The sequence below is a fragment of the Euprymna scolopes genome, chromosome 21 (genome assembly GCF_053919585.1).
Source record: "Euprymna scolopes isolate OS-2025 chromosome 21, ASM5391958v1, whole genome shotgun sequence".
NCBI classification, from domain to species: domain Eukaryota; kingdom Metazoa; phylum Mollusca; class Cephalopoda; order Sepiida; family Sepiolidae; genus Euprymna; species Euprymna scolopes.
The window spans coordinates 60,572,662-60,600,237 of NC_136502.1; the positions used below are offsets into that span (position 1 = coordinate 60,572,662).

General features: G+C 32.9%; 1 protein-coding gene and 1 pseudogene across 5 annotated transcripts in view; one reads left to right on the forward strand and one right to left on the reverse strand.

Annotated features, from left to right (window-relative positions):
* LOC145242406 (LIM domain kinase 1-like) overlaps positions 1-27,576 on the forward strand; it is a 339,107-nt gene that overhangs the window by 275,937 nt on the left and 35,594 nt on the right. For all 5 annotated transcript variants that reach the window (XM_080105436.1, XM_080105438.1, XM_080105439.1 and 2 more), the window contains exons 2-5: positions 14,499-14,634; positions 14,784-14,893; positions 17,452-17,643; positions 25,008-25,101. In XM_080105436.1, the coding sequence (XP_079961562.1) occupies positions 14,499-14,634; positions 14,784-14,893; positions 17,452-17,643; positions 25,008-25,101 (532 nt within the window). The remainder of the gene's footprint in view (positions 1-14,498; positions 14,635-14,783; positions 14,894-17,451; positions 17,644-25,007; positions 25,102-27,576) is intronic.
* LOC145243206 (U2 spliceosomal RNA) lies at positions 25,701-25,816 on the reverse strand (annotated as a pseudogene).

Sequence of the window (27,576 nt, forward strand, 5' to 3'; positions counted from 1 at the left end):
TTATCTGAATTGTTGTTCATAATAATCAAGGCTGTGGGTGCTTAATACAATAAATAAATGGAAAAATAGTCTTGAGTAGTTTTTTGAGTTGGTGATCTTGCTTCTGTCAGGCTGGGATATGGTTCTATGCAGTTCTAGGACAACCATCCCAGGCTTTACTCTCGCTATTTGAGAATAGATTTATTGCTAATATGTAATTAGGATCATTCATTTAATTATATGACTGTGACTGTGTATAGGTATAATAAATTAGCTTTACACTTTATTGCAGTTTCATGGTAACGTGATACTCAGAAATGTACTGATTGATCTCTCTGACATAACTAACCATTATACTAATCAACTCAGTATTCATGTGACGTCGAATTTTATGCGTATTTTAAAATATTTGTTTTGTCCAGTCTTTCAATAGCACATAATGAAATTTTTTCAGACACAGATCAATAATTGCCTCGTATGACGACTGCTGACTGCCAGAAAAGATTTAATTTTTTAGCTTGTATTAAAACACTATTAATCACAAAAATATCAATGGGTAGAGAATCTATATAAAACTAGCTATAATTAGTGTTGCACAGGATGCAGTGAAGTCATTTTACCTTTTAAATTTTGTTTGTACATGTTTAAACTTGAGGAAGACAATGATTATATTCTCAGCTTTAAAATGGTTTGTCCCTCTTTGCAGATTTGTATTTTGGGGTGATTATTTGAAAAGGTTTCATAGTTGCAAGTGTTTGTGCCGGATTAAGTAATTTTTAAAATAAATTATAACTAAATATGTTATGCCAATAACACAATAATAACAAATAAAAATGGGCTAGTCAAAAGCAAAGTTTAATTTGTCAGCTTAAATCTTATATGCGTCTGACTTTGAAAATCTGACAAGATAACTTTTTATGTTAGATATAAATTTGTATGGTAGAATATGGCTAAATAAAGTTTTTGAATACATTCGTGTAGATGCTCTTTTTTCTTGCTTGGTCTTGTTTGGATGATACTGATTTATTAGTAGTGAGTATTATTATTTCTCTCGTTTCTTTAAGTCAACCTGAGAGAGTATCCCCCCTTCTCACCAGTTCATGTAAAGTGCCTGAAATTCATTCAACCATGCATGACTGTCATTCACATAATTGAACCTCTTGGAAGGTAAACTTATTTTTGTTCCCCCAAGAAGGCCTTCAAAATTCCACCTGTCCGTAAGTATAATAATGTTTAAAAAATTTGTTTTTATCAATTTATCGCATATATTCAATGTTTCAGGATCAATTATTTACATTGAAATAGGTTTACCACATAGGCATAACTCACAATCTTAAATCTAGCTGTCTTGACCCAGCATTGCCTGGAATCCATTTTACATAGGACGTATTTGACTCTTATACTGGTAAAGGATTGAATAAAAAAAATAGGAGGCGAGAAAAATCATTTTATGTACGAGTATATCACACACAAAAAAAAAAAAAAATTGAAAATAAAAAGCAAAGGCTTCAATAGAAGTTGCCTTATTTCAAATGAGTTTTTTTAGCATTTTCTTTAAAGGAATGTATAAAACACTGTCCACTGCCTTGAATATAGAAATCAGGATTTACACCAGTTATAAAGTCAGTATCCATTTTACAATGAACGTCTAAGTGTAGCAGTTATAAACATTACTTTCCTCCTGCATTGTTGAAGGACTGCTTTCAGGTCTTTTGAGATGATTAAAAATTGACATTTTTCATATGGGAACTTTTATTGATAGTACACACATGCAACACTAGTCCCCTTAAAAGTAATCTTCTCCGGCTGCAATGCACTTGTTGTACCATTCCAACAACTTCTGGAAAGCACCATAGAAGTCCTCTTGTGTTAACATGTCAATGACCCTCGTCACAGCCTCTTTCATCTCCTCAAGTGTCTCATAAGGTTTTTCTTAAGCTTAGGGAATAACTAAAAGTCACAGGGAGCAAGGTCTGAACTATAGTCTTAGTCTGTGACAAGGATGAAGTTGTGGTCTGCACCCTTGGGACATACTTCACGCAAATTTTCTGCATCTTCAATTCCTTATGAATAATTTAGGTTCAGTTCCCACACTGACATCAAACTGTGCAATTATTGTCTCTACAGATACACAATGGTTCTTATCCATGAACTTCTTTATTTGACAAATCAACTTCTGACTCCCTTACTTCTCCCACACCTCTCATCATCCCTCACAGACTCCATGCCTTTCTTGAATCTCTTATGCCACTCAAAAAATGATGCGCAATTCATGCAAGATGGTCCAAAAGCTGTCTGAAGCATTCCATACGTTTCTGTGGCATTTTTTCCAAATTTAAAACAGAATTGTATTGCATATCATTCTTCTAAAATGTCCTTAGGTCCAGATTGCATTTTTGAAATTCACAAGCTGTGACAATCACACTTTAGTAAGATGTATTCCAATTCCTGCTATAGCTGTTCATTTGAACCTGACATCATAAAATTGGTCAGACATCTCAAAATGTGTAGCAATAAATACTGAATTTTCCAGGGTCAATGACAATTTTAAATGCTTATTGAAGGCACTTTGTGGTTATTTATAGAAGGGGATTTCCTTTCCTTTTGTTACAAAATATTATAGAAGTTTGTATTACAATCCAGCGAAGATAAACTTATATAAGTGTAATCACCTTTCACTAGAGAATAAGTTTTTCATGTGCTGTTCATGTAATTAAAACTTTTTTAAAAACAAAAATTTAAAAAAATAGCCAGAAAATAAGACGATCTCAATTTACCTATATATATATATATATATATATATATATATATATATATATATATATATATATATATATATAATTTCAATGGGGGTTTTATGAAGCATAAAATCGATATTGTTTTTAATATTTTATTTTTTTATATTTCAAGTGGTCTTGATCACAAAATGTAGAGAAATGACTATATTTTAGGATCAAGAGCAAAGGAATACTTGAAATATCAAAAGATATGACATTGTTTTTATGCTTCATAACCCCCCCCCCCCCCAACCTTGGAATTACTATTCTAGAAGCATATCTGGAATAATATATGTATATCTTACATACATACATACTTACATACATACATACTCAAAATATATACTATTTTATTTTTAGAGGGTAGGGGTAAGGAATCTGGAATCTGAAGAAAGGTCAAGATTTTTGATTGACCCAAGCCAACAATTTTTTTCATTGAACATTTCTTTGTGTGGGTGGATTAAAAAATGTCACCAGGAAGAGAGGGATTTTAAAATTGGAATGTTTGGTATTAGTCAATGGCTCTTCTCCTGATAGGAAAAGGGGTTCCTGAGGCTGACATTATTATTATTGACTTTTATCACCCTCATGAGGAAAAGGGACATTGGAATGTCTTACTTATATCTCTGGAACCTTCCTCCCAACCCCATCCCAGCTTATTTTTAGCTAGGTTCTTTCTTTCTCTCTAGGGTCAAGGGATACTGTGGGTAGTAACTTGAGTGTTATTGAAGGTTTTTGTAATGTTTACAGTAAGCCTTTTCATGAGTGATATCAGCCCTCTCCACCCAGACTTTACATGCAACTCCCCCCCTTCACTATACACTGAAAGTTTTGTTTGTTTTGTGTTTTGCTTCTCTCAAAAGAAAAAAATAGAAAGATTTATGGTAAATGTTTTTTGTTACCTCCCATTAAAGGAAGTGTTCTGTTTTTGCCCTATTTTTCCAAAAATAGCTTTGTGAGCAGAATTTATGTCCAACAGGAGTTTCTAGTCAGAGCCGACTCCTTCCCTAGAACAGAATCTGAAGGGGACCGAGAAAGGATCATTTCAGCATCATTCCTTCTTCGATTTACTTTTCCTGAAAATAGAAATGTTTTTCAAACTTAGGCCATTTTTAACAAGAGCCAACAAAACAAATAGGTATAAAGAAAATAAACAAGTACATAAACAAATAAATGTTACCAAAGGCAAGATAAGTTACTTTTCTACCTTCTGAGCTAAGTTTTTTTTGTGTGTGTGTGTTAACTTATTTTAAAGCAGTTTAGTTCAATAAAAAGTATCTCCAGTTCTGTTAAGTTAGAACAAAGAAAAAATGTCTGATATTAGACGATCATGTAGTCTCGATAATCGTTCAAAAATAAAAGATAACACAAAACTGGTAATAAGAACATACAGTTTAATTAAACATTAGCTTCTCGCATGATTGGCTATTAGTTGTAATTCTGTTTAATTTTCTCTTTTTGAGAGATTATCAAAACTACATGACTGTCTAATGTCAGCCATTTTTTTCATTCTAACTTAACTATGTTGACACTAGTTTTGTATTACTCTAAACAATGCTTTAAAATAAGTTGAAATGAAAAAAACTTATGCAGATAGGTAAAAGAGTAACTTGCTTTTCGTAACATTTATTTATTGTATATTTTTTCACTCTCTTTTTTTGTTGCCTCCTGTTAAAAATGCACAAAATTCATGAGTCGTTCTTTTTTCTTTTTTTTTTTTTTTGTTTATTTTTTCGCCTTGCCACAGAGACGTATTAGATTACTGTGAATTAGCAGCCAGATTTATAGAGGCATCCTAAGTGAGGAGTTGTGCAGCAAGATGTATGTTCACATTACATATAAATGTCCGCTTGTTGTTATAGTCAGCGTAGCTTCTTTCTTTGAACTGCTTTGAATCGTCAGAGCACATTTATCGAACTATGTGTGCAACAATCACTAGGATGCAACACTACAGTGATGGGACAGGGATTGAAGCTTAGTAACTTTTAACAATATGGTGTGATGAGATCAGTTTTAGTTTGCACATAAGGTAGACAACTTTTATAATATTCTTCAATCTGAAATATGAGTTTTCCTTTTTCTGATTTTTACTTTTAGGTGCTTATTTAACATTGTTATCAGTTATTTGAATCCAGCCAAAGTAATTTACAAAATTATAGTAAAATATGGTAGAATAGAACAGTAACAAATGAAAATTGGTTCATCAGTTGATTTGTCAGCTTTAAGATTGTGTTTGACTTTGAAAATCCAACAAGATAACTTAATGATAATAATAATAAAAAATTTGATACTGCACAAGTATGCAAATCTTCTACTATCAGGTAAAGTGGAATATATTTTAATAGTATATATAATAAATGCTGATCCAGTGGGACACAAGTGATCTAGTATAATGGTAAAACTGATAATCTTGCTTATTTGCACATTGAATGTTTTAGATGGTTGGAGGAAAAGTGGCGAAACAGTAGTGGAGGGGAATAGAGGAAATAGTAGCAGCATCGTAATAAGAGTGTGATGTAAGTAAAACAATGGAAAAGACTAAAGTAGGAAAAGTAGCAATGTAATAAAAAGTGTAAGAGGATGACACAAAAACGAAAAAAAGCATATAAATAATTTGCATATGCAAATTATTTATTTAATCAACCAATTCATTGCTCACGGATGTTACCATTTGAGTATATTTGGATTCATGTATATCATTGCTCAACTTCCCTCTTACAAAGTGATCAAAATTATGCAAACTAGTAATTCTTTAATTATATATTTCTGATTATTTCGTCTGAAGAGAAAAGCATAATTTTTTAAACTCCATGGAATAAGGGAAAAGAATCTTATTTTTATTCTTTATTTGAATTTTTGATGAATTAATTATGTAATTTTTATTTTTCATGATTTCAATTTTTCTTATATTAATGCTCGATCTATAATATTGAGCATCCTTTTATCATGATAAGATCTGATAGAAAATATATTGTTCAATTATAACAATATAGAATTTGGTAGGCCTTCCTACTTGCTCTTTCTTACTGAGGAGGCACAACGAGTCTATCTTTCCTCTTTCATTATCTTTATGGCAGGTGTTCGACTAAGCTCCAATCTTTGATCCCTCCCTGTGAATTGTTCACAAGAAATACTCAAATACTTGTAACACCCACCTCACTCTATGAAACTAAACAAAAATTCCATGAGCAAAGTTAGTTTCCTAGAATTGTCTGCCTGTGGAATGTAATACCACATGCCTGCTTCCCATATTACTATAACATAGCAGTCTTTAAATCTAATGTGAATAAATTCCTGTTGAGCCGTCCTCTTGGATAACCTAGCCCTACCCAAGCCCCTCCAAGACTGTTCTTGTTGTCTCTCCATCTACCTGACACCTAGCCTTCATCCTAGAGTGGCTCCAGTACCTTGATAAGTGATGACCTACCTAGCAAAAAATATATATATACACACAGGATAGGAACTAATATATGATTGAACAATATAAATATTTTATATATCTATAATAGCTTCTCCAAGTTCACTATATTAATTTTTTAATAAAACTAAAAAATGAAGAGAGCTAGCAGTTACACTTTATGAATTCTTACTTAAGCCTTGTCAGTGTATCTTTCTTTCTAGTTAATTTAATTTAAATTGCCTCCTTTGAAAATCGGCAAATATTTTAAGAAAGATTTAAATAATTGATCCATTTGTTTTTTATTAGATCACTTTAATTAATAATAGTGACAAAACTAGGGATAAAGACTTGGATATGAAACAAAATATGATGAGTATGCTAACCCATTTTGATGTTAATATAGGAGAGATAAATGAAAAACAAACGTTTATTCATTTATATTTTGTTCATTTCTTTGTAAATGTCTACGTTAATGTCCCCGATGTATCAGCATTGATCTAAAAGGTTGCCCGTCATCTAGCGTAAAAGTATGCGTGGTAAGCAGTTAAAAAAATAAGATTTCAGAAACTCTTCATTCAAGACTGAAATTTTAAATCCTGGTTGATCCTCAAACAAAACCAATGACATGTTTGGAATCAGCAGGTTACAGTTTGGTTTTAAATAGACACAACCAAAACAAAAGGAGGGAGTAAGTATTTTTTGACAGCATGTCGCTTTAAAAATCTACAAAAAATCAAGTAATTATCCAATCAATACGAAATTTTCATCGATTATTAAGTGAAGAATGAACTTAATAATGGTGTACTTTCTTTTCATAATCGATATTTATTTATATATATATATTTTTTTGCCTACAACCCCTCCCCCTTTCTTTATTTATGGATACAAACATGCTTAAAATAATTAGCCGAAACTGAGCAAAATAGATTGTATTATGGGGAGGGTAAGGATTGTAGATTAAAAAAAAAACTTCGCACATATCAGATTTTAAGGTTGAAAATCTGAATTTTGAATGTGTTTTATGTTTTATCGATCAAGACAAAAATGGCGGTGAATGGTGTGGTTTTGGAAAATTTTAAATTCTATTAAAAATAGTAAAAAAAAGTTTTGTTATTCTGATTTTTATATGATAAAATGCAGGCTTTTATCTTTCTGGAAAAGAAAAAGTTGCTCCAGAATAGTGGATTTTAATTTGTTTTCCAAACAACTACTTGTTTATTTTCCCATTTTTTGGCCGTGCCTAGTTTTAAATGATTAAAAAATGTCTCATCATAAACCATTTTCATAAGTAAACAAATTTTGTTTACTCCATTCTTTGTTTTCAGTCCTAATAATATTCTTTATCATTCAACTGACAATTCATCCGTCACCTTAAGCCTTATCCTCGACTGGCTTTTGGCTTTGATAAAGTAATTCATTGATAAAAAAAATAGCACAGTTTAAATTAAAATTTTATGACTTTCAGTTAAAAAAAAACAAAAAAAACAGGATAGCTAAAGTATTCATTTTATCTGACCTGGAAGATTTTTGTTTGTTTGTTTTTTCTGGGTTTTTTTTTTTTTGTTTGTTTTTTGCTCGGGTCGTCTGACCCAGAAAAAAATGTAATTAATATTTTTTTTTTCTGAACAAGGAAGTAACTTAAAAACTCAAAAATTAGGAGATAAAATCCAACAGCATTAAGCATACACTTCAATTTTATTGTTCTCATCTTTAATTTATCTGCAATTGTCGCCATGTAAGTAAGTACTGATTTTTTTATGATTTTATTTATTTATATATATATATATATATATATATATATATATATATATATATATATATATATATATATATACACACACACACACACACGGCATAATCACGTTGATGCACCGCACCGGTTCTCGTCAGATCACCAAAATTAAGCAACGTTGAGCCGGACTAGTACCAGTTTCATATAATTTAATTTTCAAATAATCAAGGAAAGAATCGAAACTGCACATTTTAATGTTTTCAACCCGATACTTTCCCAACTAAACAATCCATACATTTGTTAAGTTGATTTCTAAAATAATGCTCATAATTAAAATCGTATATATTGAAGTTTTAATGAGGTTTTGTCCCCATGGGTCCCTTAGAGGTGAGGTCGGGGGGTACATTAATATTCGGCACATAGTTGAGATTTTGGTCCACTTCCATTGTCTTCCTGACGAATTTTATACATATGATATAAATTTCATTAAAATAAGCTACCATTTGAAGTTAGAAAGAAGTTTGGGCTCTATATAGTTCATTTGTTATGAGGACGCTTAAAGATTTTGGAGCACTTCCATTGTCTTCCTCAGAAAAGTTTATACATAGGATTTAATATTTTATAAATATAGGATATATTTAAAGGTTTAGGGCTGTTGTGCCTGCATAGTCTTTTTAGGGGTGTAGTTAAACATTTGAGAACATTTGCATTGTCTTCTCCAATAAATTTTACATAAGAACACACTTTTAGATTTTATGTAGATTCTTTTTTCTTTAGGGAATACATTAACATCATGCACACGCAGACATTTTTATATAAAGAGATATATAGTTATGCTTATGTGTTTATGTATTTCTATGTCTACGATTCACTCCTAAATTAATTAATTTATCACTAGCGGGACCTGTTGAAATTCCACAGGGGACTCATTCATATGTAATATATTGATGTTGGCATTCTGTAGCTGTTCAGCTTAAATGGAGATGCTCTGATATTATTGTAGCTCTTTTGTTAAAACTGCAAAAGTATTTATCTAAGCTAGCAGGGATGACCGGTGTAGCCTGGTCGTAAAGTACGCTTAAATATAATATTTTAATTCTTGCAGATTTCGTATATATTATTATAGAGCTAATGTTCTATTGATTTTTATATATTATAAAGTTGCGATTTCAAAAATAAAAAAATATATATCCCTATGACTTGGGTTCATCAGCTTGAATCAAAACTGAATCCCAAACTTTATATATATATATATATATATATATATATATATATATATATATATATATTTAGTAATGTGATTCATAATTTAAAATTCAAATTAGAATTAAAAGTTAAAAATCTGTTTCATAAGAAGAAACAACAGCAAAGTCAATAATTTGTACGGTCGTTTCGGAAAGCAATGTTTTTATTGTGATAGACCTTAAGCCACCAACAATAATTTTGACATATAGTTTTTTTTAAACAAAGTCTCCTCATCAGCAAAAGTATTGGGTGGGGTTTTTTATATGTAAAAGACACCATAAATAAACCTAACAATTTTTAAATAAGGCAGATGTATCTGGAAAAAATTAAGGCTAGTGGTTACATTGTCCAAAACATTATGAAAATAACAACCAACATGAGAATAGTAGTTTGCATCTCATACAACTTATCAATCCACATCTAAAAAATTCTAAAATTTTATCAAAATTTCTACATTCACACGATTTCTCCTTATTGGGAATCTTTAGGTGAAATCTATACAGCATTTTGAATTTAATTATGAACTCCTGACACATTGATTAGCAACCAATTCTAATCTCCTGACACTTGAAGGTTCAATCATTGCAATGGACTTTAACTAAGAATAAAATAATGATTAACGCTTCATACCTGATGGAATGAAAACAATCTACTTCTATGGATTCAGTTCGGAATTGTTGAGTTTTATATAAAAATTTCCAAATTGAAAAAGATGCACCTGAAGAAATTCAAAGTTTACATTAGCTGAAATGTTATAAAAATAACAATCTAGAATAATCATCCAAATAATTAAAGCAACGAACACAGAGAGAGCAATGGGATTAAATAGTTGCTGCTTTCTTCCGATGGTGTTAACACATCTGTTATGAAGAAAGAATATAAAAAGAGATTGTTAAGCCTCAACTCATGTATCTTTATTAAAAACGTACTATATGACTGTGAAACCTGACCAATGAGCGCAAGCGACATATGACAACTTGAGTGTCCGAACACTACTATTTGCGTCACATCTTTTTTGTTCACTGGCAACAGTTCATCTCAGAGGCCGCTGTTTGTAGTTACTGCAACATAGCCTCTCTCCAGCAAGCTCTCCTCTTGAGATGACTTTGCTGGTTGGGTCATGCTCTTTATTGTCACCAAGATGATTTCATCCATCCAAGCTATGGAATCCCACCCCCACTCACGTCTCAGGGTTGGAAAAACCGACATGAAAGCCAGCTGAAAACCTGGATCAGAATGCTGAGACAGGATACTGAGCTGATCCTGGCCGTTTGCCATTGGAATTGTGATTAAATAACACTTGCATCTGCTACTGTGGTTGACCATCGTGCCTGGTCAGCATTCATATGGAATGCGATAAATTGTCTGGATGGAGCCAGCCATGGTGAATGCTGAAACAATTATTAATAAAAACGTTTATGAAAGTTGTTATTGGAAAGCAATAAAGAATAGATGGGAACCTTGCCACTGCAACTACAGAAATTTGACCAGTTGATTCTGCTGATGAAAAGAATGCACTGTGGGGATCGAAGAACACCCCAGTTATACTACAATCACTCCCGGCTAATGTGGAGTAGGGGCAGGTAGTTGATATAATGTTCTTACATGTTAAAAGTGAATTCATTCATGATTCTTTTTGTTTAATGTATTTCGTTTGGTTAGAATGATTCAAAAACGCTTTCATTTTATTCTTTTTCCGGCCAGGCAATAACATTCCAACTGGGGATGGTATAGAATGGCCTCTTTTGTTCAGGAATGGAAACTGTGGGTGCCATTTAGTCTCCATGCAGGTCAATGACCTTTCAGATAAGGACACCCACTCATAGGAAACTAAATGGTAGCCTTCTTAGTCGTTTCTATTTTTAGCTTTGACCAACTGTAAGTTAGCATTATTCAAAACTAAAATAAATAAAAAGCTTTATCAAAGTTTTTATTTTTAACGCCTACTTGTTTAAAGGTCGTCCCAAAGGCGCTTTTGATCTAAATAGTAGCATTAATGGTAATGTCATCATTTCACCCTCCTCTCATGTTTTATCCTAAATTTTGTCCAATAGTTTGGAAACCTATAAGTGTTTACCATTAGTAATAGTAAAAATTGCTCAGGTTAGATTGCTTTAATCAAGAAAAAGTGAGTTTGCAAAGCCAGATAAATATTTTTTTTAAATAGGCAAAGTCTTAAATTAGTCACGTTTTTCCTTTCTCTTTCTTCCCCTTTCCTTTTCACATGGTTGTAAATCGTTTTGTTACTTGTATTATTGCTTATGTTTTAGCTAATTTTTTATTAACTTTCTTTATTACCTTGGTTTATAAACAAAGAGAGAGAGAAAGGAATGAGAGACTATAAATTAAGTGGGTAAAACAATACAGAAAGTTGGAAAGTGAAGAATACAACTTAAGTGAGAGATATGCCACTTTATCAGTTAATTGCAAATTATGACTAATTAGAAAAATTTTAAATGCAAGTTTTTTTGTTTTTTTTAACATAGCCCAATCCTGAACCTGAGGAATATTTTAACATATATTTTATGTAATTAAATAAAATATCTAGGGAAAAAAGTTATAGAGAAATTAATGTTGGATAACTTGGTTTTAGTATAACAATAGATAATTTTTACTTTTGTTGGGCATTTCAAGGATTTTTCACGTTAGTTTTGTGTAATTCTCCTATTAGAACTTATTAGTGTTACTATTATTCTTTTTTACTAAGTTTTCACTTGTCCCATTTGTACTGATGTGTTTGAGTTTTTTTTTTTATCATCTCCTCCTTCTTCCCTCTTTCATTCTTCTCAAACAAACGATTCTTTAAAATCTCACTCGGAAACAAATAATGCCCCTCCGCATGAAAATTCATTGTCTCTTATGCCCCTCGAGGCTTGCACATATGCAAATGAGTATGAGCATCGCTTTGAATCCAGTTGCGCATGTGCAGTACTATTTCTGTGTCGACCGGCATGACATTCACCTCATCACATATTGTCTACAAGTTATCAATTAAGACAATTATTAAATGGAAAGAGGGCCAGTTCCTTTTTTTTGTTTTCTTTAGAAACTAAGCAAATATGTGTGTATGTTTTATAGTATTATTTTAAGCCACTTTAATAAAGGAAGGACACTTTGATTGAGACAAAATAGCTATATCGCCCTGGCAGTAAGCTATAGTTAAATAATTTGGATGTAATTACAAATTCGTATGAAAACCGTATTTATATGTTTCAATTATGCAGCTGATCTTCTAGCCAAGTGGTTAACACTGTTGGGTTACAAGGCCCAGGATTGTAAGTTCGAACTTTAAGTAGTTAAACCGTTTTTTAATGACCGATAGATTAGTTTTAAAAATTTAAATTTTTTTTTCTTCCATTATTTTTGATGGAATGCGTTTTCTAGTTTTAACAATTCCAATAATAATACTCCCACCTCCTAAAAATATGTTAAGTGCAATGTTACTACATTCAAACCATCAGTTAGTAACAACTATGAACATCATGGAAGATTTTTCTTCTATTTTCAAAAACAAAACGTGTTTCTTTTATTGGAAAAAAAAAATATCTTACATCATGATATTTAGCTTTTCACTATGTTAATGGTTTGTAAAAAAAAAAATAATTAAAATGCAGTTTGCCTCAATAACTGTCCGTCTGCAGACAGTTTACCATTAAACTCATAATAAATCCTATGACTTTATCTAAACTCCGTGACCTCTATTTGAATTTATTCAAGACATTTTGAATTTAACAATTATTGTTTAAAAAATGTTATTTAAAAAAAATTTTGTACCAAATGTTTAGCTTTTTTTGTTAGTAAAAATAAAGTAAATCTTGTCACTTTTGCCACTAAACAAAGATATTGTTTTCACTTCTTTAAAAAATGAAAGGATATGAAAAGAGATATAAAATAGGCAGTTGGTGTGACACTGAATTCACAAGGTGATCATGCTGGGATTTACTAAATGATTTTCCTCATGCTCCTTTTTTTTATTTATGGAAATCGCTCCAGACAAGGTATGAAGCTACTTGACATGAGACGCTAACAAGAACGAAAGATGATTACTGCAACAAGACATGAGATGCCTTAGTTGTTTTGAAAAGATCCGAGCTTTAAGTAGGAGAAAAAGAAGTATAACAATAATACTATTGCATACATGATCTGATAAATTTGTAGAGAGATAATTGCCACAGGTATGAGAAAGTTTAGAGCGTTAGAGAAACCCTATTTTACAAGAAGCAGAAAGAGCAATGTATCTAATATAAGTAGGAGAAAAAGAAGTATAACAATAATACTATTGCATACATGATCTGATAAATTTGTAGAGAGATAATTGCCACAGGTATGAGAAAGTTTAGAGCGTTAGAGAAACCCTATTTTACAAGAAGCAGAAAGAGCAATGTATCTAATATAAGTAGGAGAAAAAGAAGTATAACAATAATACTATTGCATACATGATCTGATAAATTTGTAGAGAGATAATTGCCACAGGTATGAGAAAGTTTAGAGCGTTAGAGAAACCCTATTTTACAAGAAGCAGAAAGAGCAATGTATCTAATATAAGTAGGAGAAAAAGAAGTATAACAATAATACTATTGCATACATGATCTGATAAATTTGTAGAGAGATAATTGCCACAGGTATGAGAAAGTTTAGAGCGTTAGAGAAACCCTATTTTACAAGAAGCAGAAAGAGCAATGTATCTAATATAAGTAGGAGAAAAAGAAGTATAACAATAATACTATTGCATACATGATCTGATAAATTTGTAGAGAGATAATTGCCACAGGTATGAGAAAGTTTAGAGCGTTAGAGAAACCCTATTTTACAAGAAGCAGAAAGAGCAATGTATCTAATATATGAACTGATTGAGAAAACACTATCCAGAGTTAAATACTTGCAAATCAGAAGGAACAGTCCTAATAATATTAAGAATCTTATCACCAATATCATAACCCTGAAGTTTGTATAGGAGACCAGGATACCACAATAAAAATAGAAATTAACTGATTGATTGATCATGTTCAACCTTTTGCTATGATTCCTGATTTTTCTATGAATGCAATTTTGAAATCAAGCAATCTCTTCAACAATACTATCCAACATGGTGGACAGGAAATTACCTTTACAAGTATTTTACGTCATTTACGAGAAAAGCAAGGGTGGTGTACTCTACAGTGATTGTGTGCATTGTGATTGTGTATGTAACTATGAGTGAATTTCAACATCGCTAATTAAGATTTTTTATTTTGTTTTCTATCTAGATGGAGAGCACTCGAGGTCTGCTGTCATGATTTTTGATTGAGTCCAGGAATGTAGTTTTGAAAGCAGAATATTTTTGCTTCCTTGACATTTAATATTTGTTTTTCTTTCTCCCTTCCAGGTGTTCTCGATGCCACCGGCGCCTGACCAATTGGTACTTTGAGAAAGGGGGACAGTTGTTTTGTCGGCAGGATTACTGGACGATATATGGAGATGCTTGTCATGCATGCTCAGAACTGATTGCAGGCCCTGTCATGGTAACAAACAAATGAACACATCTCTCTCTCTCTCTTGTCTCTTTTTCTCTGTCTATCTGTCTGCCCTCCCCTTTTCATTGTTTCTAACTCTTGTCCTTAATTTGCATATTCTTTTTACTAAGTCCTTGCATTGTTTTTATGCTTTTTAGGTGGCAGGTGAACATCGGTACCATCCTGAATGTTTCCAGTGCTGTAGGTGCTACAGTTACATCGGAGATGGAGAGGGATACGCCTTGGTGGAGCGGACCAAACTTTACTGGTTCGTATTACAAATTAATTATTAAGCCCTTTTCTCAGATTATCAAGTAATTTGAATTATCTCCCTTTGTTAATCCGGCATGTATATTTTTTTATTTCTATATTTCTGACACAAATAAATGAAAATCATTTTTCTATCAAACTTATTAACCATATGGTGATGGCTATTTGTTGTTGAAAAAAAAACTACACAGAATTTTCAGGGTTAAATATGAGAACAAGAAAATATAAATATATATATATTATTCCTTAATTGGAATTCATTTTTTTTTTTTTTGAGATGAGCATTATATGTTAATTTTTATTTTTATTTCGGACTATTAGTCTCATCTTTATTAGTTGTTGTTTTTTTTTGATCTTTTTATTGGTTCACAACGTTTCGGCCAACTTCCTCTGGCCTTCGTCAGGTGGTAACCGCGACGGATAGGAACTTCGAATCTCCTAACTAAAAATGTGGTGAGACGACAACAACTACGGATAGCAGTGATGGCTGAGAATGCAGTTAGGAGATTCGAAGTTCCTATCCGTCGTGGTTACCACCTGACGAAGGCCAGAGAAAGTTAGCCGAAACGTTGTGAACCAATAAAAAGATTAAAAAAAAAACAACTAATAGTCCGAAATAAAAATAAAAAAGAAAATATAACACTAAAATGTGTAATTAGCATAGCTTAATGAAGTGCCTTTCCTGCTCACTAAAAAAATGGTATTTGTCACTAACTTAACAACATTAGTTGGAAAAATAGCAAACAAACTTCCAACCTTGTCTTACTCAACTGCCTGATTATGGGATCATCGTTCAGTCTAAATGATGTTTTGAACTATTAAATTATATAAAAAAGTAATTTCTGGTGTTTTGAGAGATTATAAGTATATCTGTGTGTGTGTGTGTGTGTGTGTGTGTGTATATATATATATATATATTTCAGAATGTGAGAGATTATATAATTATTTCCACAGCCAAACAATGCTACCGCTCACAATAGCCATACAGTCAACAAACCAGAAGTTCAAGACTCTAGTTTCGCTCTCATTTGGGCCCATCAGTTAGACATATCCGAACTGTGGATTCAAAACCTGAGCCTCTTGCATGTGAGGCAAGCACTCTGCTAACTGAGTAAACGCCCCACACACAAGAGAGTCTATTAACTAACACAGATCCAGCAAACCATGGCGAAATCTGATTGTAGAATGGACCTACTTCGTTTCAACAAGGGATGTGGTCATCCAACCAGTTAATAGACTTTCTTGTGTGTGGGGCATTTGCTCAGTTAGCAAAGTGCTTGCCTCACATGCAAGAGGCTTGGGTTTCGAATCCCGGGTTCGGATATGTCTAATTGAACCCAAATGGAGGCGAAACTCGAGTCTTGGACTTCTAGTTTGTTGACTGTATGGCTCTTGTGAGCTGTGGCATTGTTTAGCTGTGGAAATAATGACATATGTATACAGGGTGAAACAATAAATGTGTTGCCCTGAAGAAAGCAACACTACAGCTTAATTTTAAAACGTTTATTAAAAATCAATTTAGGTAACTTGATCATGTAGTAGAGCTGACATCTATTTAATGTAGCCAGTTTTAGCCTTAATCTCCACCTGGAACTGGGAGCATGCCTTTTTCAAAAGTGCTGACAAGAGCTTGGCAAATATTCAGCTGATGGCAGCGATCAAGTTGTCTTTGGTGTTATGGGAGGCCATGTTGGTGATATGACTAAATGAAGTAGTCCAGTGGGTTCAGATCAGGGGAGAGAACGGTAGAAAGTCATAGTACTCCTTCTGAAGCCAAGCCTGGGTCTCTTTGGACTTGTGGGTTGGTGCCGAGTCCTGCTGCCACATCCAAGGTTCTGCCAGTGGCCACCTTATTGCATCAGGGGATCACCACACTCTTCAGCACATCCAAGTACACTTTGGTGTTGACTTTCAAGCCGACTTTGAAGTTGTGAGGTGGCATGATGTCGCCGATAATTACTTGGTTGGTAGCAAGGTGTCAAGCTCAATGACACTTAAAGGATCATTGCATTATGAAAGTGACATGCAGCTGACCCAAAACAGGTAACATCAGAAGATTGAATGAAGAATGGTATCAACCATGTTGACTTGAGAAATCTGTGTGTAAATTTACATTTTTGAATTAGGATTCATGATTTGATTTATTTGAATTTTACGAATAATGTAACTACCGACACCTTCGTCAGGTGTGTCAAGCTCTGGAATGTGTACAGAATTTTAAATCGAGCCCCATTATTTACTTGATGGAGTAGATTGAACTCATTCTGTCAGCTATGACTGAATTAAAGTTTTTGATAAATTCTAATTACATTCTTAGTATCGTCTGTACGAGTTTAGTTCATAATTCTGTATTCTCAAGTTCGATGTAAAGATTCCAGAACTGGAAAAGGTACACCTGAAAAAGTGAAGATAATGTCCAAGACGAAAAAAGTAATCTGCATAATCCAAATACTAGACGAATGAAATTGTCTCATAATTGTATTTGTTCACAATTTGGTCTTGTAATTTTTTAATTACACTTTGTTTCAATGTAATTCTTTAAAATGTATTTTTCAGTGCTAACTGCTACAACAATGTTATGAAACCTAAGTTCACTGAGATGCCTGAGAACCGGAAGCCACATTCCATCCAGTTAGTGGAAATCCCAGCCACCCCAGAGAAAGGGAGCCGTGGTGTGCATTTAACAGTAGAGAAATCTGCTTATACTCCATTCCACAGGGGAGCATCTCATCTCATCCGTATTGCTGGGTAAGGGAGATAACTATGCAAAATGTACCATTGAAATAAAAAAAAAAAAATGTTTCCCTTTTGGATTTTCTTTCATTAATTCAGTTATTGTATTACCGCACTCTATTTATGCACTCCATAATCTTTATATAACTAACATATATATATATATATATATATATATATATATATATATATATATATATATATATATATAAAATGCCTACAATGTATACTTAACACATATATGTTGCATAAATTCTTTTTTTTTTTTAAATGAATACTTGTCATGTTACTAACAGTATCCTGTTTTAAAAATATAAAACTTTTATATAATTGTTTCTTGTTTTGCACTGATGAGATTGCCAAGTGATGAAAAACTATAATGAATTAACTATTTTATAACTATATGCCAACATTGAGTTCAAAGCAAGTTGTTATTAATAAAAGACTAATTTTGAAAATGAGTGTCTGTTCTTTGTAACGTGGTATCTTTGAGGAATATTTATAGCTCTAGTATTGCCCTATTGAGCTATCTAAATGAGAACTTTGTTATTTATATATCACTATCTCAAGTGGTTAAATTACATATAAAAACATAGATGTATGTTTGGGGAAATTTCTGTTTCCTTATGAAAATTAAAATAAATGTCTAGAGTCCTTATTTCAATTTTGATCAAAATGTACTGCATGATGTTGGTACTAGAAAATGTCTTCTATCAAAGCTCAAGGGGGGTCTTAGAAAAAATTGAAATTCAGGGAATTTTTCTTAATTGTTGTCTAATGACTATGGATCAAATTGAATACCACTCTTGAGATATTTGAATTTTCAAGTGTTTTGATGTTTTTACATTATATCCTTCAAAAGCTTTTAAAATACTCTAAAGAAAACAAAAATTTTGTGAATATATTTATATATGTCTAAACTTATAATTAAAATTTAAAAAAAAAAATGCAGATATCTGAATTTTAATGCATGTTTCAACCCTTTTTTTTACCCTTGTTTCATAAAACTAAATTAAACTGAATATACCCCATATTATGCTGGTGCTACCAGATCAGGCTGTCTATTGGCTTCCTGAGATGAAATGCACCTACATCGATTTTCTGTTTTTGTTTTCTATTCTCTTTTATAAAACTTAATTATGTTTTGCAAAAACAAAACCAACCCCCTTCCCCTCTCCTTTCCTTTTCCTTCCCTACTTACCAACCCCGTCGCCCCCCCCCTCTTTTCCACCCTGTTGGTAGGGCACTAGAATAAGCCAACTTCCCCCCTGCAGAGGGTAAAAATCCCTCAATGGGGCAACCAGTTAGCCGTGGGTTGCTACCCGTAATGCCTTAGGACGTGATCCTGGTGATTGAGCTAACCTAGACCTGGGTGCATAAAAGTCTAGGCACTGCAACACATTACTTCGGCCCTTACTTCAGCTAGACGGGCGGTCGGAGAGGTCCGATCCGACCAATCGACCAGTCACACCAAGCCCTAGCACTTACACCCAAAGTACCAACTACCACAACAAAGAATGAAACTTAAAGATACTCCCATCTTTTTAAAAAAAAATTTTTTTTATTTATTCCCCCACTACAAAAAATAGGCAAACCAAGTAAGTGCTAGAAGGTGGTGGCAAGGGTCAATCAATTGGAAAGACCAGAACTCAACACTCCATCTGAGCAAATGTATTTTTGAGGACATATTGAACAGAAAATATAGTGCTTGGTAACTTCTTACCAAAAGAGTATATCCTCCACGTAGCCCCGACATGGTCAAGGCGAATGGGTTTCCCCCTTACTATGCCCCAATTTTGGACTCCGAGGTGGGTAGGGAGCGTGGTTGATGAAAAATAAATCCCAAAATCCATGGCTGATAAAAACAAATGCATCTCCCTCAAAACCCTTAAAAGAAACCATTCCTCTGACTCTGACCTCTCAAGCTCAGATGAAGAACAAAAATTCAAAACTAGAAAAAGTGTTCCAACTATAGACAAAGGAAACTTCCCACAATTCTTTGAATTAATCGAAAATAAAAAAATTGGAAATTTATCACCTTTTCTAATAGAAAAAACATTATCCACAAAAAGTAAAGCAAAAATGATCAAAAAAACAAAAGATGGAAATCTACTGGTTGAGATAACCAATCTTAGTGATGCTCAATCTCTACTCGAAATGAAGAACTTCCGTGAGTACAAGTGCAAAGTCTTTCCCCATAAAACACTAAACACTTCAAAAGGAGTAATTCGAAGTTATGAACTATCGCTAGCAACTGAAGAAGAAATAAAAACCGAATTAGAAAAACAAGGAGTAATCAACCACATCCGCATAAACATAAAAAGAAACAATAAAATAACAACCAACACATACATATTAACGTTTAACAAACCAACAATACCTAAAGAAATAAAAATTGGTTACTTAAATGTAAAAGTAGACCAATATATCCCAGCTTCATTAAGATGTTTCCATTGCCAAAAATATGGACATCATAGAGAAGCCTGTAAAGGAATAAAAATATGCGGAAAATGCGGCAACAAAGAGCTTGACCACACCGGAGAAAAATGCATAAATGAGATGAAATGCGCAAACTGCAAAGAAGATCACCCGGTCTTCTCTAAAATATGCAAAACCTATAAAAAAGAAAGAGAAGTTATAGAAGTAAAGTACAAAAAAAAACACAACCTTTCCAGAAGCCAGAAAAATAGTTGAGACGTACATGAAAGACAACATATGCTGAGACAACAAAAAAGACAACTAAACCATACCAACATAATGAAATACATGATCAATATAGGGAACTGATAAACAAACTGATTACATTAAACATTAAAGAATGGCCAGAATTTCAAAATAGCCTAAAAGAAAAATACTCAAATCTGGGGAACAAAATAGAAATAACAAATCCAAACAAAGAAAATAATATTCCATCCACAACAGAACCATTAAAAAAATTATCACAGAAACCAACAAAGCAACCACCAGAAATTAATAAAAACATAAGCAATGATAAAACAGCAAATAAAGAACGTTCCAGAAAAGAAGAAAACCAAACAATAAACACTCAAAATAGATTCCAAATTCTAGAAAAAATGGAAACCGAAAACACCCTAGTTAAAAAAAATAAACCAAACACAAGTAATCAAGAGGGAAAAAATGAACAAGAAGCCAAAACAGCAACATCTCAAGCAAGATTCAGATCGACGTCCAGATCCAAACAAAAAAAAAGAAAAAACCCAGCAAAACACTTCACCAAAGACACAAACTCCAATAAAAGATAAACCCTCTACTTCTAAAGAGATAGAAATAGAGGAAAACTAAACAGCCTCATGGATAGAAATAAAAGTCAACAAATTATCCAATGGAATTGTCGTGGAATAAGATCTAACTATAATGAACTTCTTATACTTATCTCACTCTTCAACCCAGCCATTGTTTGCTTACAAGAAACCTTCCTACAAAACAATAACCATTTGAAAACACCAAACTATGAACAATACAACTATTTCCATAACACAGGGTTTCGTGCTAATGGAGGAACCTCAATTCTTGTAAGGAATAACATACCTCAAAGCAATTTCTGTCAAAACAAATCTCACAATTACAACTCAAGTCACATTACACAAAACAATCACAATCTGCTCAATATACCTCCCTCCTCATGAACCAATAAATGAAAATGAACTAGAAAATTTAATAAACCAACTACCTCCACCATTCATTCTTCTAGGAGACTTTAACTGCCACAGCACGTTATGGGGATGCGAAGTCACAAACTCAAAAGGAAACAAAATTGAACAATTAATTAACAAAAATAACTTGTGCCTTCTCAATCCAAAAAATCCCACATACTTAAATCCAACAAACGGATCAGCTTGTGCCATTGATCTTACCATGTGTGATCCATCAAGCTTCTTGGATTATACATGGAGTATTTATGAAGAACCCTGTGGAAGTGATCACTTCCCTATTATAATCAATTACAGTAACTCCATCCAAAACCACATACCCAGGTGGAACACAAACAAAGCCAACTGGGACGAATTTAAAGAACTTTGTTCACTAAAATTAACAGAACATCAAATCCAATAGAAGAATTCACGGAAATACTCATAACAATAGCCAAAAAATGCATACCCAAAAATTCTCCTCCTGGAAAAACAAACAAACCATGGTTCAATCCAGAATGTAAAACGGCCATTAGACAGAGAAAGGCAGCCTTAAGAAAATTTAAAAAAACAATCCACAACAAACAACTTAATAGAATACAAATACCAAAGAGCTAAAACTCGAAAAACAATTAAAGAATGCAAAAGATCCTGCTGGCAACAATTTGTCAACAAAATCAATATCACCACTAAACCCCAAATCGTCTGGGAAATGATTAGGAAAATAACTGGAAAATATAATCCGAATCCAATCAAACACCTTCTTACAAATAAACAGAAAATAACTGATAAAAAAGATATTGCTAACACACTAACTAAAACCTTTGCCGGAAACTCATCAAAACACTACAATAGACAATTCCAAATACTTAAGAAACATGAAGAAAAGTACAAAATAAACTTTAACTCCAAAAACCAAGAGCCTTACAATGAAATTTTCTCACTCAATGAACTAGAAACCGCCATAGAAAAATCCCATAACTCAGCTGTAGGACCAGATGAAGTGCACTACAGCTTCCTTAAAGAAATTCCACCAGAATCATTAAAACTCCTTCTCAAAATTTATAATAAAATATGGGAAACAAAAGATTTCCCAACTTCATGGAAAAATGCAACAATAATACCAATACCCAAACTGGGAAAAGATACATCAAACCCAGAAAACTACAGACCAATAGCTCTCACAAGCTGCCTATGCAAAACGTTCGAAAGAATGATTAACTACTACTATGGTATCTAGATGACAACAAAATAATTTCTAAAATCCAGTGTGGATACCAAAAAAATCGAGGATGTATAGACCACATCACTAACCTCGAAAATTATATCAGAGAAGCTTTTATCAATAAGGAACACGTAACATCTGTTTGTTTTTTTTTCGATCTTGAGAAAGCATATGAAACTACCTGGAAACACGGTATCATAAAGGATCTCCACAACATCGGACTAAGAAGCAGACTACCTGAATTCATAAAAAAACTTTCTAACAGACAGATCTTTCCAAGTTTGCATAGACTCAACTTTATCAGACCCACAAAATCCAGAAGAAGGAGTGCCCCAAGGCAGCATATTATCAACAACTATCTTTAACATAAAAATCAATAACATTATAAAAGAACTCTCTCCTGATATACATAGCTCCTTATATGTAGATGACTGCTCAATCAGCTACAGATCTAAATACACTCCCACTATTGAAAGAAAACTACAACATAACATAAATAAAATTAATAAATGGGCAACAAAAAATAGTTTCAAATTCTCCAAAACTAAAACAAAATGCATCCATTTCTGTAACCAACGCAAACTCCACCCTGACCCAACCTTACAGGTTGAAGGCGAAAAAATTCCATTCGTAAATGAACATAAGCACCTGGGAATCATTTTTGACAAAAGACTAAATTTCATTCCACACATCAATCACATCAAAACCAAATGTAATAAAGCATTACAACTCCTATGAGTCATCGCCCATACAGATTGGGGAGCTGACAAGAACACACTACTCAAACTATATAGAGCATTAATTAGATCAAAAATAGATTATGGTAGCTTCATATATCAATCCACCAGAAAGTCATATCTAAAAACCCTCAACACAATATGCCACTCCGGACTAAGACTAGCACTAGGAGTATTTCCAACTTCCCCTGTAGAAAGCCTGTATGCAGAAGCACATGAAACTCCTCCAATGCTCAGAAATCAAAACCTTGGTCTAAAATACTACACAAAACTTACAGCCAACCCCACAAACCCAGCACACAATAGCACTTTAAATCCAAACCGTAAACACCTTTTCGACTAAAAAGAAAATGTAATCAAAACCTTTGGACTTAAAATAAAATCGATTTCCAAAGAAGCAAGTCTACCCATAACTAAAATTCAGGAAACTGTCCTACTCAAAACCTCTCCCTGGAAAATCGTATCCCCTAACATTGACCTAAGTTTAAGTAAATATGAAAAGAAACATACTCATCTAATAACTTATGATAATCTCGATAAAATCAAAGAAAAGTATCCAGACCACACACACATCTATACAGATGGGTCTAAACAAAATAACGCAACAGCCAGTGCAGCAATACTCAATAAATCAATCAAAAAACAATCAAACCTCCCAAAAGAAACCTCAATCTTCAGTGCTGAAATACATGCTCTAATCCGAGCTCTCAAACTCGCCTCCAATAACAAAAAAATCAAATTTATAATCCTTTAAAAATAAAAACATGGACAACCCCCTAATCGCAAAATTACTCCAAAAAATTAACTGAACTAAACAGTAAAAAAGAAATCATTTTCTGCTGGATACCGAGCCATTCTGGTATTAAAGGTAATTAATTAGCAGATTCTGCAGCAAAAAACGCCTTAAATCTCCCAATCGATGCAAATTTTAAAATTCCATACATAGATCTAAAAAGATGTATCAACGCATATACAACAGAGAAATGGCAAACCTACTGGAATGAACACCCTAACAACAAACCTCACGAAATCATGCCAAAAATCAAAAAACAAAAAAATATGAAACTAAACAGAAAAGAAGTCAAACAAGAATAAAAATAGGTCATACTCACTTAACCCACTCATATCTCCTAAAAAAAGAAAGCCAATCCATCTGTATACCTTGTCAAACACCACTCACAATCAAACACATTAATTGAATGTACTGATTTTGTAACCGTAAGAAATCGATTCTACAAAGAAAACAATATTAAAGAGTTATTTGATAAAAACAATCCCCACACCATACTCTCATATCTTAAAAAAATTGACCTTTATAAAATTTTTTTAAAAGAACCCTTTATACAACGGTCCTGGATATGACCTAAAACTATACCCAATGGTGAGGCCCCAGCTTACGGGCCTTGGGGAGTGTGGAGCCACCCTTTAATTGCCATTGCTCCCAGGTCCACTCTGACCCGAAGTCGTAGTACCTGTTAGGGTCCCAACTATGGGTTAAATAGAATCTGACTTAAAAAAAAATATACTCCATTAAAAATCATTCCTCAAAATAACTAGATTCGGCATTAAATAACCTGAAAAAGGTTGATATGCCGTAAAACAAAAACAACCAACCAACCAACCATATTATGACCTCTTACACTTATTCCAAAATTTATAATGATCGGTTAATTAGTTTAGGAGTGAGTCCTGTACATATAAAAATATAAGCATATAAACTTAACTTTATACATTTAAAGTAATTATGTTGTTTCCCTTCTCATTCAGCCTTGATAGTAACCCTGCACTCAATTCTCTAAATGTCGGTGACAAGATCCTTGAGGTAAATGGCACAGCAGTCAAGGAGAAATCCATTGAGGAGGTAAGAATAAAAATCATTGCATTTTCCTTAATTGCATCTTTTTTCTTCACAATTTTTCTTGCATGTCACAAAAAATCACAGCAAAAAATACAAAATAAAAAAAAAAGAAGCTACCAAGTAAAATAATGAAAAAGCTGGTAAAAATAAAATAATAATGAAATTGGTAAAAAATGGTGATTAGACAAAATGATTCATAATAAAAGATGGATTAATTGAAGAATATTCAAATTGATAACATTATCAACACCAGATTGCACACAAAGTTTGTAAATACATTGTATGGCACAAAATAAGTGATAAGGTTGATGTGCCATACAATAAATAATCGCAACCTCCTCTCACATTTTTAATGATTTTAACTCCTAATCTATTTCAAGTAAATCTTTTATATCTTTTAATAGCTCATTACAGTGCCATTAAAACAATGAAATATCTTGGTTTTCTCTTTTAAACATTATAAACTAAGAGATCTATTTGACTTTGTCCCTTTGCTAAAAACAAGGCTGATAGCCATTAGTCGCATACTCTCGTGTAATGAATGAATGTATGAATATAGGATTGACATGAAATTCTTAAAGATAAACTAAAATGACCGAAAAATGGGCTGAAATGACTTTAATAAATAAAAAGTAAATTACTTAGAATGACAATAAGTACAGCATGTAGTAAGGACAGATACTACACTTTGATCTTGGCCAAAAGGCCAAGAAAAGGGGTATTTATTTGCTCCCCTACCAAGTAAATTAGGCAGAAGGCCGATTTTTATGTGAGGAGTGAAGGGGAAATTGGGGACCAAATCCACGGGGAGTAGGGGAGCTGGATAGTGACAATTGGTATGAAGGGTTGCCCCTACATTGACCAAGGTCTTATATGTGGGGTTGCCCCCACATATGGTCTTTGCTTGCAGTATCTGCCGGAACAGATACTACACTAGGCCAAGAAAAGCTTAAAAAGCTAAGAACAGCATTTATTAACAACAGACCTCTGATCTTAACCAAAAAGGCCAAGCACAAAAGTGTTACGGACAGACCGACCGACGGAGTGACTTATAGAGTCGCTTGCACGCGACTAAAAACGAACTATGAACATGAGCCTTAAAATGATCCTACTAATTTTACAAAAGGATATATTTGATGACAGTCACAGTGGATGCTGATCATTCCAGTCATCATCAATTGAAAGTCTGTGTTTTTTCAAACTAACCTATTTAGCCAGGTTTTTATTTATCTTTCTCCCAAGTCCATCCTTATCAGTTTCTATCATGTTTAACTTTCATTCATTTGATGTGACCAAATTTTTTTTCTGTACACATCTTCCTTGTTGAGATTTAATCTTTAACTGAGGTCATCAGATTTTAACCTGTCTTTAAGATTCGCATAACACATCCATTGTATCATTCTCATGTCATTTCTCTCCATGCAATGCATGTCCCCAATCCTCACTGGCCAGGTTTCACTTCTATACATCATCATACTGCATACACATTTGATAGACTCTTCTTTTGGTTGACTGTGGCAATGCTCTGCTAGTTAGTAATGACAGAATTCCATGAACTTACTCCATCCATTATTAACTCTTGCAATCACAGTAGCAACTGTTCCATCAATGGTATCACCAATATAACAGAACTTCACAACAGTTTCACTATTCAAATATACATTCTCCACATCTGAGTTCTCATCCATCTCCATCCACTTACACTTTTTGCATACAAACTAGTTATCATCTCTCGAATGATGATAGAGAGCAATTTTGCATAATCAGCTATTTGTTCATGTGTAAGATATGGTTATAGATATTCATTCCATGTTTGTTCATGTGTAAGATATGGTTATAGATATTCATTCCATGTTTGTTCATGTGTAAGATATGGTTATAGATATTCATTCCATGTTTGTTCATGTGTAAGATATGGTTATAGATATTCATTCCATGTTTGTTCATGTGTAAGATATGGTTATAGATATTCATTCCATATTTGTTCATGTGTAAGATATGGTTATAGATATTCATTCCATGTTTGTTCATGTGTAAGATATGGTTATAGATATTCATTCCATGTTTGTTCATGTGTAAGATATGGTTATAGATATTCATTCCATGTTTGTTCATGTGTAAGATATGGTTATAGATATTCATTCCATATTTGTTCATGTGTAAGATATGGTTATAGATATTCATTCCATATTTGTTCATGTGTAAGATATGGTTATAGATATTCATTCCATATTTGTTCATGTGTAAGATATGGTTATAGATATTCATTCCATGTTTGTTCATGTGTAAGATATGGTTATAGATATTCATTCCATGTTTGTTCATGTGTAAGATATGGTTATAGATATTCATTTCATGTTTGTTCATGTGTAAGATATGGTTATAGATATTCATTCCATGTTTGTTCATGTGTAAGATATGGTTATAGATATTCATTCCATGTTTGTTCATGTGTAAGATATGGTTATAGATATTCAT